We start from the raw sequence: 19,435 nt of genomic DNA on the forward strand, positions 1-19,435 counted from the left end.
ATAACAAGATGTCACCACAAACCGGCCAAAACCAGGAGCTCCACCCAAGATTTCATCATAAACCGGCTACAATCAGGAGTTCCACCCAAGATTTCATCATAAACCGGCTACAATCAGGAGCTCCACCCAAGATTTCATCATAAACCGGCTACAATCAGGAGTTCCACCCAAGATTTCATCATAAACCGGCTACAATCAGGAGCTCCACCCAAGATTTCATCATAAACCGGCTACAATCAGGAGTTCCACCCAAGATTTCATCATAAACCGGCTACAATCAGGAGTTCCACCCAAGATTTCATCATAAACCGGCTACAATCAGGAGTTCCACCCAAGATTTCATCATAAACCGGCTACAATCAGGAGTTCCACCCAAGATTTCATCATAAACCGGCTACAATCAGGAGCTCCACCCAAGATTTAATCATAAACCGGCTACAATCAGGAGTTCCACCCAAGATTTCATCATAAACCGGCTACAATCAGGAGTTCCACCCAAGATTTCATCATAAACCGGCTACAATCAGGAGCTCCACCCAAGATTTCATCATAAACCGGCTACAATCAGGAGTTCCACCCAAGATTTCATCATAAACCGGCTACAATCAGGAGTTCCACCCAAGATTTCATCATAAACCGGCTACAATCAGGAGTTCCACGCAAGGTTTCATACAGAGGAGTGAAAAGAATTATCAGAGTTGTCCAAGAGCCTGTGGAGACCTCCAGAAAGACCTGGAAGCAGCAGCTACAAGAAAACTATAAGTAATACAACCTCCATGGTCTGCATGCACGCTCACCACAAAACCTCCAATGCCTGTATGCACACTCACTAAGCGTCCTCCATGGCCTGTATGCACACTCACCACAAAACCTCCAATGCCTGTATGCACACTCACCACACACCCTCCATGGCCTGTATGCACACTCACCACGCAACCTCCAATGCCTGTATGCACGCTCACCACACACCCTCCATGGCTTGTATGCACACTCACCACGCAACCTCCAATGCCTGTATGCACGCTCACCACACACCCTCCATGGCTTGTATGCACACTCACCACACACCCTCCATGGCCTGTATGCACACTCACCACGCAACCTCCAATGCCTGTATGCACGCTCACCACACACCCTCCATGGCTTGTATGCACGCTCACCACACAACCTCCATGGCCTGTATGCACACTCACCACGCAACCTCCATGGCTTGTATGCACACTCACCACACAACCTCCATGGCTTGTATGCACGCTCACCACACAACCTCCATGGCCTGTATGCACGCTCACCATGCAACATCAATGCCCTGTATGCACACTCACTAAGCGTCCTCCATGGTCTGCATGCACACTCACCATGCAACCTAAATGGCCTGTATGCACACTCACCACACAACCACCTAGGCCTGTATGCACGATGACCACAAAACCTCCTTGGCCTGTATGCATGCTCACCACAAAACCTTCAATGCCTATATACACGCTCACCACAAAACCTCCTTGGCCTGTATGTACGCTCACCACACAACTTCCAATGCCTGTATGTACGCTCACCACGCAACCACCATGGCCTGTATGCATGCTCACCACACATCCTCCTTGGCCTGTATGCCCACTCACCACGCAACCTCCAATGCCTGTATGCACGCTCACCACAAAACCTCCTTGGCCTGTATGCACGCTCACCAAACAACCTCCATGGCCTGTATGCACACTCACCACACAACCTCCATGGCCTGTATGCACGCTCACCACACAACCTCCATGGCCTGTATGCACACTCACCACACACCCTCCATGGCTTGTATGCACGCTCACCACACAACCTCCATGGCCTGTATGCACGCTCACCACACACCCTCCATGGCTTGTATGCACGCTCACCACACAACCTCCATGGCCTGTATGCACGCTCATCACACAACCTCCATGGCCTGTATGCACGCTCACCACACAACCTCCATGGCTTGTATGCACGCTCACCACACAACCTCCATGGCCTGTATGCACGCACAGCACACAAGATTCCATTGTTGAACAAGGAGCATGTTCAGGCGCGTTCACAGGTTGCTCAGCAACATTTAGACAAGCCTGTGAGATACCGGAAGAATATAGTCTGGTCAGATGAGACCAAAGCCGAACACTTTGGACGCCATAATACACCATGTGTGGAGGCCAAAAGGCACTGGATATCACCACAAAGACACCATACCAACAGTGAAGTGTGGAGGTGGGAACATCAGGGCGTGCGGCTGTTTTTCAGCATGAGGCACAGCCAACTGTGATGCTATTCACTACTCATGGACTTACCAGGAGGCAGGATGGTCAAGAGGTCTGGGGTCAGTTCCAAGAGGGCTCGTAACAGACAAAGGGAAAAGACAAAAGCAAAGTCTGGTAACAGTCCGAGGTCAGAGTATCAGGAAGGTAGCATGTCAAGAAAAAGGGGTAAGTCAAACAGATGGTCAAAAGTAAATCCAAGGTCGGCAACGGAGACCAAGAATACAACTCAGAGCACGGAGCAAACACAGACACCACAGGAGCCAAGCTACAATTGGCAATGGCCTGCCAATAGTCAGAGTAGTAAGTGACACCTGAAGGAGATCCCAGGGACCCAGATAAGGTGGCTGAGCGATCAATCCCAACACTCACACCTCTGCCTCAGACTGGTGGTAGAGCTGCCACGTTACAATCCTGACAGCTCAGCCAGTCCTTGATCCCATGAGGCAGCAGCGCTGTCATTCACAGCGTCTGTAGGACTCCGTGAGTGGTGAACCGTCACACAAACTTCATATAATTGAAGGATGAATGGACACATGTGACGAGACATTCTTTACACAAATCTGCCATTTACCAGAGTGGTGAAGTTGAAGCGAGGGAGCACAAAAGAAAAGGGGTTTGGTATCGTTTTAGCCAGATGGAAAAAGAATACTGGAAAAACAAGAACATTTTGCAGTTAAACTAATGAGACCTTTTAATGCCAAACAGGTCCCTTCCTCAGGCATTGTATAAGAAAGTATCTGAAGAAACACAAATATATAAACAAAAGAGGCGTGGAGTAATAAATGACCATTAAATAAAGACTAAGCTCAGAGAACGAATCCGTCATTGGGTTAGATTAGTGCTGTCAAAGTGTTATAGTCCCAATATCCAAGTAAGATCTCGGGTATGATGTCCTCACTGTCTCTGGAGCAGGTTCCTGGTGCCCTCACTGTCTCTGGAGCAGGTTCCTGGTGCCCCCACTGTCTCTGGAGCAGGTTCCTGGTGCCCTCACTGTCTCTGGTGCAGGTTCCTTGTGCCCTCACTGTCTCTGGAGCAGGTTCCTGGTGCCCCCACTGTCTCTGGAGCAGGTTCCTGGTGCCCTCACTGTCTCTGGAGCAGGTTCCTGGTGCCCTCACTGTCTCTGGAGCAGGTTCCTGGTGCCCTCACTGTCTCTGGTGCAGGTTCCTGGTCCCCTCACTGTCTCTGGAGCAGGTTCAAGGTGCACTCACTGACTCTGGGGCAGGTTCCTGGTGCCCTCACTGTCTCTGGAGCAGGTTCCTGGTGCCCTCACTATCTCTGGAGCAGGTTCCTGGTGCCCTCACTGTCTCTGGAGCGGGTTCCCGGTGCCCTCACTGTCTCTGGAGCGGGTTCCTGGTGCCCTCACTGTCTCTGGAGCGGGTTCCTGGTGCTCTCACTGTCTCTGGAGCGGGTTCCTGGTGCCCTCACTGTCTCTGGAGCGGGTTCCTGGTGCCCTCACTGTCTCTGGAGCGGGTTCCTGGTGCCCTCACTGTCTCTGGAGCAGGCTCCTGGTGCCCTCACTGTCTCTGGAACAGGTTCCTGGTGCCCTCACTGTCTCTGGAGCAGGCTCCTGGTGCCCTCACTGTCTCTGGAGCAAGTTCCTGGTGCCCTCACTGTCTCTGGTGCAGGTTCCTGGTGCCCTCACTGTCTCTGGAGCAGGTTCAAGGTGCGCTCACTGTCTCTGGAGCAGGTTCCTGGTGCCCCCACTATCTCTGGAGCAGGTTCCTGGTGCCCTCACTGTCTCTGGTGCAGGTTCCTGGTGCCCTCACTGTCTCTGGAGCAGGTTCAAGGTGCGCTCACTGTCTCTGGAGCAGGATCGTTGGTGCCCTCACTGTCTCTGCAGCAGGTTCCTTATTCCCTCACTGTCTCTGTAGCAGGATCCTGGTGTCCTCACTGTCTCTGGAGCAGGATCCTGGTGCCCTCACTGTCTCTGTAGCAGGATCCTGGTGCCCTCTCTGTTTATGGAGCAGGATCCTGGTGCCCCCATTGTCTCTGGAGCAGGATCCTGGTACCCTCACTGTCTCTGGAGCAGGTTCCTTGTACCCTCACTGTCTCTGGAGCAGGTTCCTGGTACCCTCACTGTCTCTGGAGCAGGATCCTGGTACCCTCATTGTCTCTGGAGCAAGTTCCTGGTGCCCTCACTGTCTATGGAGCAGGATCCTGGTGCCCTCACGGTCTCTGGAACAGGATCCTGGTGTCCTCACTGTCTCTGGAACAGGATCCTGGTGCCCTCACTGTCTCTGGAGCAGGATCCTGGTGCCCTCACTGTCTCTGGAGCAGGATCCTGGTGCCCTCTCTGTTTATGGAGCAGGATCCTGATGCCCCATTGTCTCTGGAGAAGGATCCTAGTGCCCTCACTGTCTCTGGAGCAAGATCCTGGTGCCCTCACTGTCTCTGGAGCAGGATCCTGGTGCCCTCTCTGCTTATGGAGCAGGATCCTGGTGCCCCCATTGTCTCTGGAGCAGGATCCTAGTGCCCTCACTGTCTCTGGAGCAGGATCCTAGTGCCCTCACTGTCTCTGGAGCAGGATCATGGTGCCCTCACTGTCTCTGGAGCAGGATCCTGGTGCCCTCACTGTCTCTAGAGCAGGATCCTGGTGCTCTCACTGTCTCTGGAGCAGGATCCTGCTACCCTCACTGTCTCTGGAGCAGGATCCTGGTGCCCTCTCTGTTTATGGAGCAGGATCCTGGTGCCCTCTCTGCTTATGGAGCAGGATCCTGGTGCCCCCATTGTCTCTGAAGCAGGATCCTGGTGCCCTCACTGTCTCTAGAGCAGGATCCTGGTGCCCTCACTGTCTCTGGAGCAGGATCCTGTTACCCTCACTGTCTCTGCAGCAGGATCCTGGTGCCCTCACTGTCTCTGGAGCAGGATCCTGGTACCCTCACTGTCTCTGGAGCAGGATCCTTTTGCCCTCTCTGTTTATGCAGCAGGATCCTGGTGCCCTCTCTGCTTATGGAGCAGGATCCTGGTGCCCCCATTGTCTCTGGAGCAGGATCCTGGTGCCCTCACTGTCTCTGGAGCAGGATCCTAGTGCCCTCACTGTCTCTGGAGCAGGATCCTGGTACCCTCACTGTCTCTGGAGCAGGATCCTGGTACCCTCACTGTTTCTGGAACAGGTTCTTCAGATTTTGTAGTGAGTCATAAATCCTCCTGACATATTTTTTCCTGTTTGGATGGAATCAAAGATTTTAATAAATTTGTATTCCCAGACCCTGCAATGTTTTTGTGATTTAACTCGTAACGACCAGGGGTATTTTTGGTTTTGCATTTTCATTTTTTGCTCCCCTTCTTTCCAGAGCCATAACTTTTTTAATTTTTGGTCACAATGGCCGTGTGAAGGCTTGTTTTTTGTGGGACAAGTTGTACTTTTGAACGACACCATTGGTTTTACCATGTCGTGTAACAGAAAACGGGAAAAAAATTCCAAGTGCGGTGAAATTGGAAAAAAAGTGCAATTCCACACTTGTTTTTTGCTTGACTTTTTTGCTAGGTTCACTAAATGCTAAAGCTGACCTGCCATTCTGATTCTCCAGGTCATTACGAGTTCATAGACACCAAATATGTCTAGGTTCTCTTTTATCTAAGTGGTGAAAAAAATTCCAAAATTTGTAAAAAAAAAAAAAAAGTTGCCATTCTCCGAGACCTGTAGCACCTCCATATTTTGTGATCTTGGGTTGGGTGAGGGCTTATATTTTGCATGCCAATCTGACGTTTTTATTGATACCATTTTGGTGCAGATACGATCTTTTGATCGCCCGTTATTGCATTTTATTGCAATGTTGCAGCAATCAAGAAAACGTAATTCTGACTTTTCAATTTTTTTTCTCGCTACGCCGTTTACTGATTGGATTTTTTTTTATCTTGATAGATCGGGCGATTGTGAACGCGGCGATACCGAATATGTGTATATTTGAGGTTTTTATTGTTTTATTTGGAAAGGGGCGAAAGGGGGGCGATTTAAACTTTTATATTTTTTAAAATATTTTTAAAAACATTTTTTCTTTACTTTTTACTTGTTTCAATAGTCTCCATGGGAGACAAGAAGCTGCACTTGTCCGATCGCCTCTGCTGCTGCCCTCCTCTATGTAGCAGATATGCTCACTTGCTATGAGTGCCGACCGCTCATAGCAAGTGAGCATATCATAAACACAAGTCATATCGAAGAAATTTTACGACTAACATGAAATTCAATATGTCATGAAAAAACAATCTCAGAATCACCGGGATCTATGGAAGCGTTCCAGAGTTATTACGTCATAAAGTGACCGTGGTCAGAATTGTAAAAACTGGCTTGGTCATTAAGCTGCAAATTGGCTCCGTCACTAAGGGGTTAAGATGTCATCAATATAACGGAAATAGGCCACAGGGTTTGGTGGAGCACGATGCTAAAAAGTCATTTTTCAGTTTAGCCATGAAAAGGTTGGCATACTGGGGAGCCATTTTGCTGTCCATAGCAGTTCCGGTGTGTTGTAGATATAGTTCTACGCAGTGCCTTATACCCTCGCGGCCTCATGGCGTGTATGAGCACACACTGCCTGCACGCTCTGCATCACCGGATGCTAGCCTGCAATCCCTAGGTAAGCCAGTGGACGCATGTGCCTGCACCAGGGCTCAGAAGATCTGCAATCTGGGCATTGCAGATAAGATATACAGTATGTAAAATAGGGGACGGGTCAGTGAGGGATCAGTGACCTGTCATAGGCCCATAAGGATGAATATGTAAGCAGAGCACCACATAAAGACCCCACCCACAGGCCGCAGTCTAAAGCCCAACCCACAGTCCCACCCACATCCCTGCCCACAGCCTCACCCTAGTGACGAGAATCTCATTCACTGAAAACTACAAATCCAGATTCCACAACAACCACAAGACAGATTTCATCACCAGGTATCACAGTAATCAGGATAATGGCGCCGACCTGACACTGTCTGTAGTCAGTGAGCACAATCCTGGTCACAGGGCACTTTAGTATAATTTTTCATCCATGACCTGGCCTAATACCAGGAACGTGTAGACTTTTATTTCCACTGTATACATATATACCCACACTGTAACACATGCCTATGTGCCCGGATGAGGACGCTCTGAGAGCAGTGACTGTGGGATTATGCAGATCTACCCTGCAGGAGGCGGGGGTGATGGATGGCAGCATTGTGTGGACACAGGGAGAGGAGAATAAAATAAGTTGTCATTGTCACGCGAGCCCCGCACCGCCGCCGCTCCCCCAGGTGTATTGTCTGCCCTGAAATCCATTACAGCGTGTTAATTGCATTAAATGGCGCGGTTTAATAAAGCCGTCACTCGTGGTGAATTAAGCTGGCAGCATAAAAGAGCGGCGCAGAGAATACATGGAAATCACCTGTCACCGCGTTATTACTGAGTGTTCCCGCCGGCGGGGGGTCATTATCCACACGGCCATAGAGCAGCGCAGCACCACCGCTCATTTACATGTAATATTGAGCGACTAATGCGGTACCCGAGACCCACGAGTATATAGGACAGGTGCTATATACAGGCCGTATACAGCAGATGTGGTGTATATTGGTTTTCACTTACTCCACTCTTACTCTGTGACTCCATTTGCTTCAGTATCTGTGTCTGCAGAGATGAGACCAAGTCCAAACTCTAGAAAAAAGAGACAGGTAAGGACCGTGCAGGTACAGGGGCCGAGGATCAGAGACGGGGGCATGAGAGATGGAGCTGAGGATCAGAGACGGGGGCATGAGAGACGGAGCTGAGGATCAGAGACGGGAGCATGAGAGATGGAGCCAAGTATCAGAGACTGGGGCATGAGAGATGGGGGCCGAGGATCAGAGACGTGGGCATGAGAGATGGAGCTGAGGATCAGAGACGGGGCATGTTAGATGGAGCTGAAGATCAAACATGGGGGAATGAGAGATGGAGCTGAGGATCAGAGACGGGGGCATGAGAGATGGAGCCGAGGATCAGAGACGTGGGCATGAGAGATGGAGCTGAGGATCAGAGACGGGGCATGTTAGATGGAGCTGAGGATCAAAGATGGGGGAATGAGATATGGGGGCCGAGGATCAGAGACGGGGGCATGAGAGATGGGGGCCGAGGATCAGAGACGGTGGCATGAGAGATGGAACCGAGGATCAGAGACGGGGGCATGAGATATGGGGGCCGAGGATCAGAGACGGGGGCATGAGAGATGGGGGCCGAGGATCAGAGACGGTGGCATGAGAGATGGAACCGAGGATCAGAGACGGGGGCACGAGAGATGGGGGCCGAGGATCAGAGAAGGGCGTATGAGAGATGGGGGCCGAGGATCAGAGAAGGGGGCATGAGAGATGTGGGACGAGGATCAGAGATGGGGGCATGAGAGATGGAACCGAGGATCAGAGACGGGGGTATGAGAGATGTGGGACGAGGATCAGAGATGGGGGCATGAGAGATGGAACCGAGGATCAGAGACGGGGGCACGAGAGATGGGGGCCGAGGATCAGAGAAGGGCGTATGAGAGATGGGGGCCGAGGATCAGAGAAGGGGGCATGAGAGATGGAGCCAAGGATCAGAGACGGGGGTATGAGAGATGTGGGACGAGGATCAGAGATGGGGGCATGAGAGATGGAGCCAAGGATCAGAGACGGGGGCACGAGAGATGGGGGCCGAGGATCAGAGAAGGGCGTATGAGAGATGGGGGCCGAGGATCAGAGAAGGGGGCATGAGAGATGGAGCCAAGGATCAGAGACGGGGGTATGAGAGATGGGGGCCGAGGATCAGAGACGGTGGCATGAGAGATGGAACCGAGGATCAGAGACGGGGGCACGAGAGATGGGGGCCGAGGATCAGAGAAGGGCGTATGAGAGATGGGGGCCGAGGATCAGAGAAGGGGGCATGAGAGATGGAGCCAAGGATCAGAGACGGGGGTATGAGAGATGTGGGACGAGGATCAGAGATGGGGGCATGAGAGATGGAGCCAAGGATCAGAGACGGGGGCATGAGAGATGGGGGCCGAGGATCAGAGACGGTGGCTTGAGAGATGGGGGCAGAGGATCAGAAATGGGGGTATGAGAGATGGGGGCCGAGGACCAGAGACGGTGGCATGAGAGATGGGGGCCGAGGATTAGAGACGGGGACATGAGAGATTGAGCCAAGGATCAGAGACGGGGACACGACAGATTGAGCCAAGGATCAGAGACGGGGGCATGAGAGATGGAGCCAAGGATCAGAGACTGGTGCATGAGAGATGGGGGCCGAGGATTAGAGACGGGGGCATGTGAGATGGAGCCGATGATCAGAGATGGGAGCATGAAAGATGAGGGCCGAAGATCAGAGATGGGGGCATGAGAGATGGAGCCAAGGATCAGAGACGGGAGCATGAGAGATGGAGCTGAGGATCAGAGACGGGGGCATGAGAGATGGGAGCCGAAGATCAGAGACGGGAGCATGAGAGATGGCGCTGAGGATCAGAGACGGGGGCATGAGAGATGAGGGCCGAAGATCAGAGATGGGGGCATGAGAGATAAGGGGCTGAAGATCAGAGACGGGGGCATAAGAGATGGAGCCAAGGATCAGAGACGGGAGCATGAGAGATGGGGCCGAGGATCAGAGACGGGGGCATGAGAGATAGTGGCCGAAGATCAGAGACGGGGGCATGAGAGATGAGGGCCGAGGATCAGAGACGGGGGCATGAGAGATGGAGCCAAGGATCAGAGACGGGAGCATGAGAGATGGGGCCGAGGATCAGAGACGGGGGCATGAGAGATGGAGCCAAGGATCAGAGACGGGAGCATGAGAGATGGAGCCAAGGATCAGAGACAGGGGCATGAGAGATGGAGCCAAGGATCAGAGACGGGAGCATGAGAGATGGAGCCAAGGATCAGAGACAGGGGCATGAGAGATGAGGGCTGAAGATCAGAAATGGGAGCATGAGAGATGGGGGCCGGGGGGAAGGCTCTATGTCGGGGGGGAGGCAGTATCTCTGGGAAGGCTGTATGTCAGGGGTTGGCAGTATGCCTGGGGGAGGTTGTGTTTCGGGGGGAGGCTCTATGTCGGGAGGAGGCAGTATGTCAAGGGAGGCTGTATGTTGGGGGAAGGCTGTGTTGGGAGGAGGCAGTATGTCGGGGGGCGGCGCTATGTCAGGGGGAGGCTGTATGTTGGAGGAGGCCATATGTTGGAGGATGCTGTATGTCGGGGGAGGCTGCATGTCGGAGGAGGCTATATGTCGGGGGAAGGTGGTATGTCGGGGAGAGGCTGTATGTTGGGGGATGCTGTGTGTCCCAGGGAGGCTGTATGTCGGCGGAATGCTGTGTGACGGGGGAGTTTGTGTGTCGAGGGAGGCTGTATGTCGGGGGATGGCTCTGTGTCGGTGGGAGGCTGTGTGTCGGGGGAGGCCCTGTGTCGGTGGGAGGCTGCGTGTCGGGAGAGAGGCTGTGTGTCGGGGGGGAGGCTGTGTGACGAGGAAGGTTGTGAGTCGGGGGGAGGCTGTGTGTCGGCGGGAGGCTGTGTGTCGGGGAGGCTTTGTGTTGGGGCGAGCCTTTGTGTTGGGGGAGGCTGTGTGTCGGTGGGAAACTGTAGACTAATATTTAGGAATAGTGCGCACTCAGGTCGTATTAGAAGAGATAGGTGCTGGTGAATTGGACCACTGGGGCCCTAAACATGAATAGAAAAAATGATTCACCGCACTCAACAACTTGATAGTATGCAAAAATTCGTAAATTTATTCAAAGTGTCCAATCCATCAAAGAATGTGCCCAAACAAGATTAGGATATGTACAATCAAAAATACCCGACGTTTCGATCCTCCCGGATCTTAATCATGGGGTACACTTAATGGAAATAGTAGCGGACCTAGGGCACTTGGACAGGATATACATCCTGTTACGTGTTACAGAACCACTCAGCACCCAGACTATGTTGTGCAGTTATATGTATGTATAATAGGTTCTATGTGAGATGCATGTCCCTAATGCATCAGCCCACAGGCTGCGCCCCTGGGCAGAGGGGACACGATATTCTCCTTTTGTCCGCCCTCCCCCCCACCTTTGTAATTCCCACAGTAAACATCGGCAGGCTCTGGCCACCTGCGGCTTTTGTAATGCATGTCTGGCCTGCCGCTTTTCTATTGGCCTGCCCTCTGTATCTGTGTGATATATTCTGTGTCCTGTGAGTAAAGTGTTGTCAGACTGGAAATACATGGAGAAGCAGTGATCTTTTATATGCGCCCATGTAACCAAGGAATTCCAGCCAGCGTCATTCATTCAGACTCCAGCCAACGCAGAGCGGACCTCCGAAAACATGGGGTGGTACTGAAAGAGGTACCCCAGCTTGGGTACACCCCGTTACACTGGTGGCAGACAGCGGGATTTGATACCCCTTCTACAGGAGGAAAGGAATGAATGGAAAATAAATACCAGAAGTTAAAGAGGACTACATTAAAAGATCTGGTGGAAGCCCGAGGGTTGATCGCCAGCAACAAAACAAAAGCGGATTTGATAGCAGCCATCATGGAACACGACAGTGCAGCGCCCCCCAATGTGAATGTGGAGGAGACCGAATTCCAGAGGGAGGCAAAGAACAGACTGGCGTTCTATGGCCCAAACCCTGTAGTAGAGATCATACGAGAGGTGATGGCTGATGTGCGTACTGATCTGAAGGAAAAGATGGCCGAGCGGACCAGGATAGAGCTAGCCAAGATGGAGATGGCAGAGCGGACCAAAGTGGAGCTGGCCAAGATGGAGATGGCAGAGCGGAGAGAGGAGAGTCAGCGAGCAGGGGGAGCTCTGGCCTTCGACCAGGTACCTTCAACAGTAAGCCACAAAAAGATCCAGTATAATGCCTTCCGACAGTTGGGGGAGGCAGAGAAAGACATTGATGGCTTTCTGCAGGACTTTGAGCGGCAGTGTGCCCTTCATCAAGTGAAGCCGGAGGAACGGGTTCAGATTCTGGCCAGCAAGCTGACAGGCCGACAGCAGACGCCTATCGCACGGTACCTGATGAGGACTGTATGGACTATGAGCAGATCAAAGAAGTGATCTTGGCCCGGTATGCGCTGACACCAGAGGCCTACCGCCAAAAGTTCCGCGGACTTATAAAACGCGTAACCGATACCCACGCTGAATGGGCCTGTAAATTACGGCGGTCACTGCTACAGTGGGTACAAGGGAGCCAAGCAACCACTAAGGAGGACGTCCTCCAGCTCTTCCTGTTAGAACGATTCTTTAATGGACTAAACCCCGAAACACAGGAATGGCTTTGGGACAGGCGGCCAACGACTCTTGAGGAAGGCGCTCGTCTGGCCGATGAACATCATGATGCCAGGAGGCCGCAGTTGTCCGGATCAAAGGTGGTCACTAGGGGCCCGCCCATGGACCTGGAAGGCCCCAAACCACCGAAGATTGTAGGGGGACCAGCTAGAAACCCGGACTACCAGACCCCCTGGGGCGCGATGCCACAACTGTCATCAGCTGGGCCACCTGCAAAGACAATGCCCCAACCGGACTCAGCATACCCAGTGGCCAAAGGCGGGAACAGCTGCCTTCAGCCGGGCTGCTGTACACTGCTACCCAGGCAAAGTTGACCCGGCATTGGGGGCTACGATTAACCAAGGGGTGGAAGAGATGGAGGAAGTGCTGCATGAAGTAGACCCCGTGCTGGCAGCCCGGGCAGATAATCGACAACAGCATCGAGAGGTCGTGTGGGTTAATGGGAAACGTATACAGGGACTAAGAGATTCCGGACCAACTTTGACCCTTGTGAAGCCTCATCTCGTCCGGGACCAAGAGAAGACGGACCGGACAGTGGCAGTCCGTGTAGCAGGGGGAGCTATACATCGACTACCCACTGCCAGGATTCACCTGAACTGGGGAGTCGGGGATGGCCTTGTTGAGGTCGGCTTGATGTAGGATTTGCCTGCAGACGTCTTTCTGTGAAATGACTTGGGGCCCATGTTGTCTGCATTCTCGGTGGCCCCTCTGGCTGAGACCTATCATGTGACCACCCGGAGTCAAGCTCGAGCTGCGGAGGCGGAATCACACTCAGAGGAGGCCCAGGTAAGACATCCCAGCCCTGCACGTATTGCCATAGCCAGACACATTTCTTGGGCCACCCCAGATGAATTTAAGAGGGAGTTACCTGAGGATCCTTCATTAGAGGGATATCGTGGGAAGGCACAGGAGGGGAGAGGGGTGCTGGAAGGGGAACAGTTTGTATGGAAGCAGGGACTCCTCTACCGGATCACAGAGCAGCACCACACAGGGACGAGCCCCACTATAAAACAACAGCTGGTAGTTCCCAATAAGTATAGGCAGGAGTTACTGCGAATCTCTCATGATATACCCTTGGCCGGGCACTTCGGCGTCAGTCGCACCAGGCATCGTCTGACACAATCTTCTTTTGGCTGGGGGTAACCTATGATGTTCGTCAGTACTGCCAGACCTGTGACAGTTGTCAGTGCATTGGCAAGAGGGGGGATCGATGCAAGGCCAAATTACGCCCCCTCCCCATTGTGGAGGAACCATTTAGCAGAGTAGCGGTCGATCTGATAGGGCCGTTAGCCAAACCCAGTCCGTCAGGGAAAAAGTATATATTGACAGTGGTAGATTATGCCACACGGTATCCAGAGGCGGTTGCGTTACCTAACATACTGGCAGAGACGGTGGCGGCCGCCCTGCTCCAGGTTTTCTCACGGGTTGGATTTCCCCGGGAGATTATCTCGGACCAGGGTACCCAGTTTACAGCAGAGGTGACCAACCGACTGTGGAAGCTGTGCGGCGTAAAGTCCATTAGAAGCGCCCCGTACCACCCGCAAACCAATGGGTTGTGTGAACGCTTTAACGGGACATTAAAGCAGCTCATTGGGACTTTTACCAGGACCTACAGGGACTGGGAGAAATTCTTGCCACACCTCCTGTTTGCCTATCGGGAGGTGCCCCAAGAATCCACAGGGTTCTCCCCGTTCGAGCTGGTATACGGGAGACGGGTAAGGGGACCCCTAGACTTAGTGCTGGAACACTGGGAAGGGGAGGGCTTCATAGAAGGGGTACCTATTGTACCCTATGTGCTGGAATTCCGGGACCGCCTACAGGAGCTGACCCAGGTTGTACGTGAGAACATGCAGGCGACACAGCGGCACCAGCGCGTATGGTACGATCGGAGGGCCAGAGAGCGCACTTTGGAAATAGGACAGAAGGTGTCCTGGTGTTAGAGCCCACTAAGCAGAATAAGTTTCAAGCTGCATGGCAGGGGCCCTACCAGGTAGTGGGGAAAGTAGCCGACACAACCTATAATGTCGCTGATTGTGACGACCCCAGGGTTATCCGCATGTTCCACGTGAATATGCTGAAGCCCTACCGGGAGCGCCCTGAAGAGGTAGTGGCCATCTGTGCACCTGAAGCAGAGGATTTAGCCGGACTTCCCTTGCCGGATGTCTTAGGGGAACAGTCTAACACATGGGACCAGGTACACTTGGGTGAAGACCTAGGCCCCCGGGAGAGACAGCAGGCGGAGGCGTTGTTGAGGCTGCGACAGAGGATGTTTTCAGAGAGACCGGGGTACACTCGCCTGGCACAACACAAGGTTGAGACCCAGGATCAGACCCCCCTGCGACAAAACCCCTTCCGCGTCCCTGAGTCTGTACGAGAGGGGATGCGAAAAGAGATACAAGAGATGTTGCGTTTAGGGGTCATTGAAGAGTCAGATAGTCCCTGGGCATCCCCCGTAGTGTTAGTGCCCAAGAAGGATGGGACTACACGGTTTTGTGTAGACTATCGTAAGCTCAATGAGAAAACAGTGACGGATGTATACCCCATGCCGCGTGTGGATGAGTTGTTAGACCGGCTGGCGGGGGCAAAGTATTTGACCACCATTGATCTATGCAAAGGCTACTGGCAGATTCCCCTGAGTCCTGACGCTATTCCCAAGTCGGCATTTGTCACCCCGTTCGGCTTATTCCAGTTTTGAGTTATGCCATTCGGGATGAAGAATGCCCCGGCGACCTTCCAAAGGCTGGCTGACCGGCTTCTGGATGGTCTCCAGGACTATGCTTGTGCCTACCTGGACGACATCACCATCTACAGTGCGACATGGGAAGAGCATCTAAATCACCTAGAGACAGTATTGGACAGGATCCACCAGGCCGGAATCACCCTGAACCCAAACAATTGTCACGTGGGCAAAGCAGAGGTTCAGTATTTAGGGCATTGGGTGGGAAGTGGGAAACAGCGACCAGAACCAGCCAAGATTGAGGCCATAGCCAAATGGCCCATCCCACGCAGTAAAACCCAGGTCATGGCGTTTCTAGGGACAGCGGGGTATTACAGGAAATTCGTTCCCAATTACAGCAGCGTAGCCAAGCTCCTCACTGATTTGACCCGTAAGAACCAACCCCGCCAGGTAACCTGGACCTCAGAGTGTGAGGAAGCCTTCCGCCAACTAAAGGACGCCCTCACCAATACCCCTCTATTGGCCGCACCCGATCCAACTAAACGTTTCCTGGTTCACACAGATGCTTCTATGTTTGGATTGGGGGCAGTACTGAGCCAAGTCGGGCCGGACGGTCAAGAACACCCGGTAGCTTACCTGAGTCGGAAACTACTGCCCCGTGAAGTAAGCTATGCGGCCATCGTGAAGGAGTGCCTGGCGGTAGTATGGGCACTCAAGAAGTTGCAACCATATTTGTATGGACGACAGTTTTCCCTCCTAACGGACCATAATCCCCTAGTCTGGCTTAATCGGGTCTCCGGAGACAACGCCAGATTGCTGCGGTGGAGTTTAGCCCTACAACCTCTGGACTTCACCATCCACCCGGCAAACAAAATGGTAACGCCGATGGACTAAGTCAACAAACGGAACTTGTACCAACCCCATAAACTTCGGTCATCCCCAAACCGATCCGTTGAGGATCAGACTGTGTATGCCGATCGTGTCGCTGAAAAGGGGAGCCGTGTTACGTGTTACAGAACCACCAGCACCCAGAATATGTTGTGCAGTTATATGTATGTATAATAGGTTCTATGTGAGATGCATGTCCCTAATGCATCAGTTCACAGGCTGCGCCCCTGGGCAGAGGGGACACGATATTCTCCTTTTGTCCGCGCTTCCCCCACCTTTGTAATTCCCACAGTAAACATCGGCAGGCTCTGGCCACCTGCGACTTTTGTAATGTATGTCTGGCCTGCCGCTTTTCTATTGGCCTGCCCTCTGTATCTGTGTGATATATTCTGTGTCCTGTGAGTAAAGTGTTGTCAGACTGGAAATACGTGGAGAAGCAGTGATCTTTTATATGCGCCCATGTAACCAAGGAATTCCAGCCAGCGTCAATCATTCAGACTCCAGCCAACGCAGAGCGGACCTCCGAAAACACAGGGTGGTACTGAAAGAGGTACCCCAGCTTGGGTAGATCCCGTTACACACTGTGACGCCTCTGGCAATACGTCCAAGAGTGGACCCCCTGGATCGCGGATCCGGAGCCCCTGGGCCGAGCGCACCTGGTGAAGACCGACCCCTGTACAGGGATCGTTAGGGGCAGGACCACAGGGGGCGGAACCGCGACAGCCGGAGCCAGCAGGGACGACTCGGAGGACTGGCAGACAGAGCAGGAGTAGCGGGGAGGAAGGCAGAAGGTGATGGCAGGAAGACTACAGGAAAGGTACAGGGAGGACCACGGAAGGAGACAGGCTGACGGACAAGGACCAGGAACAGGGCAGACAACGGAGCAACAAGGATAGGCAGGGAACACTGAAAAAGGTAAGGCCGATGGGTGCTGCGAGTCACAAACAATCATCAGGCGCCCTCAGAATGGAGCGGGCGCCTGATATATGCGGAGACCGGAAGTGCGCCCTACAGACCCTCCCCTAGCGACGCCCCCTGCCAACAGAGGCCGGAGGAACGCGCGCGCGCGGCCTAAGGCCGGCGCGGTTACCCGCAGCAGAGCGGCAAGCAGCGCGGAAGGACGCGCGAGCAGGGGGAGGCAGGTGAGAGGAAGCTGCGGCGGGCACCGCCGCTAAAGGGGCATCGGCGGGTACGGCCGCCGATGTCACAGTACCCCCTCCCATATGCCCTCTCCTTCTGAGGCTGGTCAGAAATCTTTTCATGATAAGGGGGGCATCGACATTTTCTCGGGGCTCCCAGGACCTCTCCTCTGGGCCAAAACCCTTCCAGTCGATAAGAAAAAGAGTTTTACCCTTGACCCTTTTCATAGCCAGGATGTCCTTTACTTCAAAGACATTGTTAGAACAAATGGGCGAGGGAGAAGACATGGAGGTTGGTTGGAACCGATTCAAGACCACAGGTTTGAGGAGCGAGATATGGAAGGCGTTAGGGACCCGGAGTGACGCCGGCAACCTCAATTTGTAGGCTACCTTGTTAATGCGCCCAAGTATTTCAAAAGGCCCGATGTACCGAGGACTTAATTTGTAAGCAGGGGCCTTCAGGCGGATATGTTTGGTAGAAAGCCAGACTTTGTCCCCGGGCTGGTACGGGGGTAGATCCCTTCGTCTTTTGTCCGCGTGTCTCTTAATTCGGACGTTGGCCAGCTCGAGCGCCTCTCTGGTCTCCTTCCAAATTTGTGAAAACTCCTTGGCGAGAGTGTCTGCTGCAGGAACTCCGGATGATGCGGAAAAAGGCAATGGAACCCCAGGATTTAGCCCAGTTACCACAAAGAACGGTGTCTTGGACGTTGATTCGCTGGAATGATTATTATGAGCGAATTCCGCCCAAGGTAGAAGAGAGACCCAATTATCTTGATGGGCGTTAGAAAAGTGGCGTAGGTAGGTGGTCAGAATTTGGTTAATCCGTTCCACTTGGCCGTTGGTTTGAGGATGATACGCTGAGGAGAAGTCGAGAGACGTGCCCAGGAGCCGACAGAGGGCCCTCCAGAATCGGGAAGTAAACTGGACCCCACGATCGGTCACGATTCGCAGAGGGAGACCATGTAGCCGGAACACGTGGTGGATAAAGATCTCGGCCAACTTTGGAGCAGATGGCAGTCCGACCAGGGGAATAAAATGGGCCATTTTGGAAAAGCGGTCAGCGACGACCAAGATGGTAGTGCATCCTGCAGAGCGGGGCAGATCAGTCACGAAGTCCATGGCGATTTGCTGCCAAGGAGCCTCTGGCACAGGCAACGGATGAAGGAGGCCGGAGGGCAGAGTCCTTGGAATCTTGTTCTGAGCACAAGTCCTGCAGGAGGCTACAAAGTCCTTTGCATCCTGGTGGAGAGAGGACCACCAGTAATACCGGGACAGAAGCAAAAGAGTCTTCTTAATCCCAACGTGCCCAGCAACCTTGGAAGAATGACCCCAGCGCAGTACTTCCAGACGTTTGTTTGGAGGAACGAAGGTCTTGCCAGGCGGAGGGTTAGAGAACCTCACGGGGGCCACGGAGATAACTTTAGCCGGCTCGATGATATAAGATGGGTCCTCCTCCTTCTCTGGTGGCTGCAAAGACCTGGAAAGCGCGTCAGCTTTGATGTTCTTACTGCCGGGCCGGAAATGGAGCTTAAACTCAAAACGGGAAAAATACAGAGCCCACCTGGCTTGTCTGGAGTTGAGTCTCTGGGCAGATTGCAGGTAGGCCAGGTTCTTGTGGTCCGTGAAGATAGTAAAGGGGTGCACTGCCCCCTCGAGCAGATATCGCCATTCCTCCAGCGCCATCTTAATGGCCAATAATTCCCGGTCCCCAATGGAGTAGTTGCACTCCGCGGGAGAAAAGGATTTGGAGAAGAACCCGCAGGGGACAAGACGTCCAGATGGAGCCTGTTGGGAGAGAACTGCCCCAGCTCCAGTGGAGGAGGCGTCAACTTCCAGGATGAAGGGCCTACTAGCCACTGGACGGTGTAAGATCGGAGCAGAAGCAAACGAGCGTTTCAGGGTCAGAAAGGCGTCCTCGGCTTCAGAAGGCCAGACGTTAGGCTTCGTCCCCTTACGGGTCAGGATCGTAATGGGCTTGGTGACTGTAGAGAAGTGGGGTACAAACTGCCGGTAATAATTAGCGAAGCCGAGGAAACGCTGGATGGCCTTTATGCCAACTGGACGAGGCCACTGGAGTACCGCGGACAGCTTCTCCGGATCCATCCTAAGACCGGACTCCGTGATGATATACCCCAAGAAGGGTAAGGCTGTTTGCTCAAAAAGGCACTTCTCGATCTTGGCGTAAAGACGATTTTCTCGAAGGCGCTGCAGGACCATGCGTA

General features: G+C 53.1%; 1 protein-coding gene across 5 annotated transcripts in view; it reads right to left on the bottom strand.

Moving 5' to 3' along the window:
- Window positions 1-19,435, bottom strand: part of ENO4 (enolase 4) — a 63,224-nt gene that overhangs the window by 16,264 nt on the left and 27,525 nt on the right. For all 5 annotated transcript variants that reach the window (XR_012222697.1, XR_012222698.1, XM_073556570.1 and 2 more), the window contains one exon: window positions 7,837-7,905. Coding sequence is in view for 3 of the 5 variants with exons in the window: in XM_073556570.1 (XP_073412671.1) it covers window positions 7,837-7,905 (69 nt within the window). In the remaining 2 variants the exon portion in view is untranslated. The remainder of the gene's footprint in view (window positions 1-7,836; window positions 7,906-19,435) is intronic.

This window comes from Dendrobates tinctorius, unplaced genomic scaffold (assembly GCF_039654945.1).
Source record: "Dendrobates tinctorius isolate UK_male_01 unplaced genomic scaffold, ASM3965494v1 ptg000236l, whole genome shotgun sequence".
NCBI classification, from domain to species: Eukaryota; Metazoa; Chordata; class Amphibia; order Anura; family Dendrobatidae; genus Dendrobates; species Dendrobates tinctorius.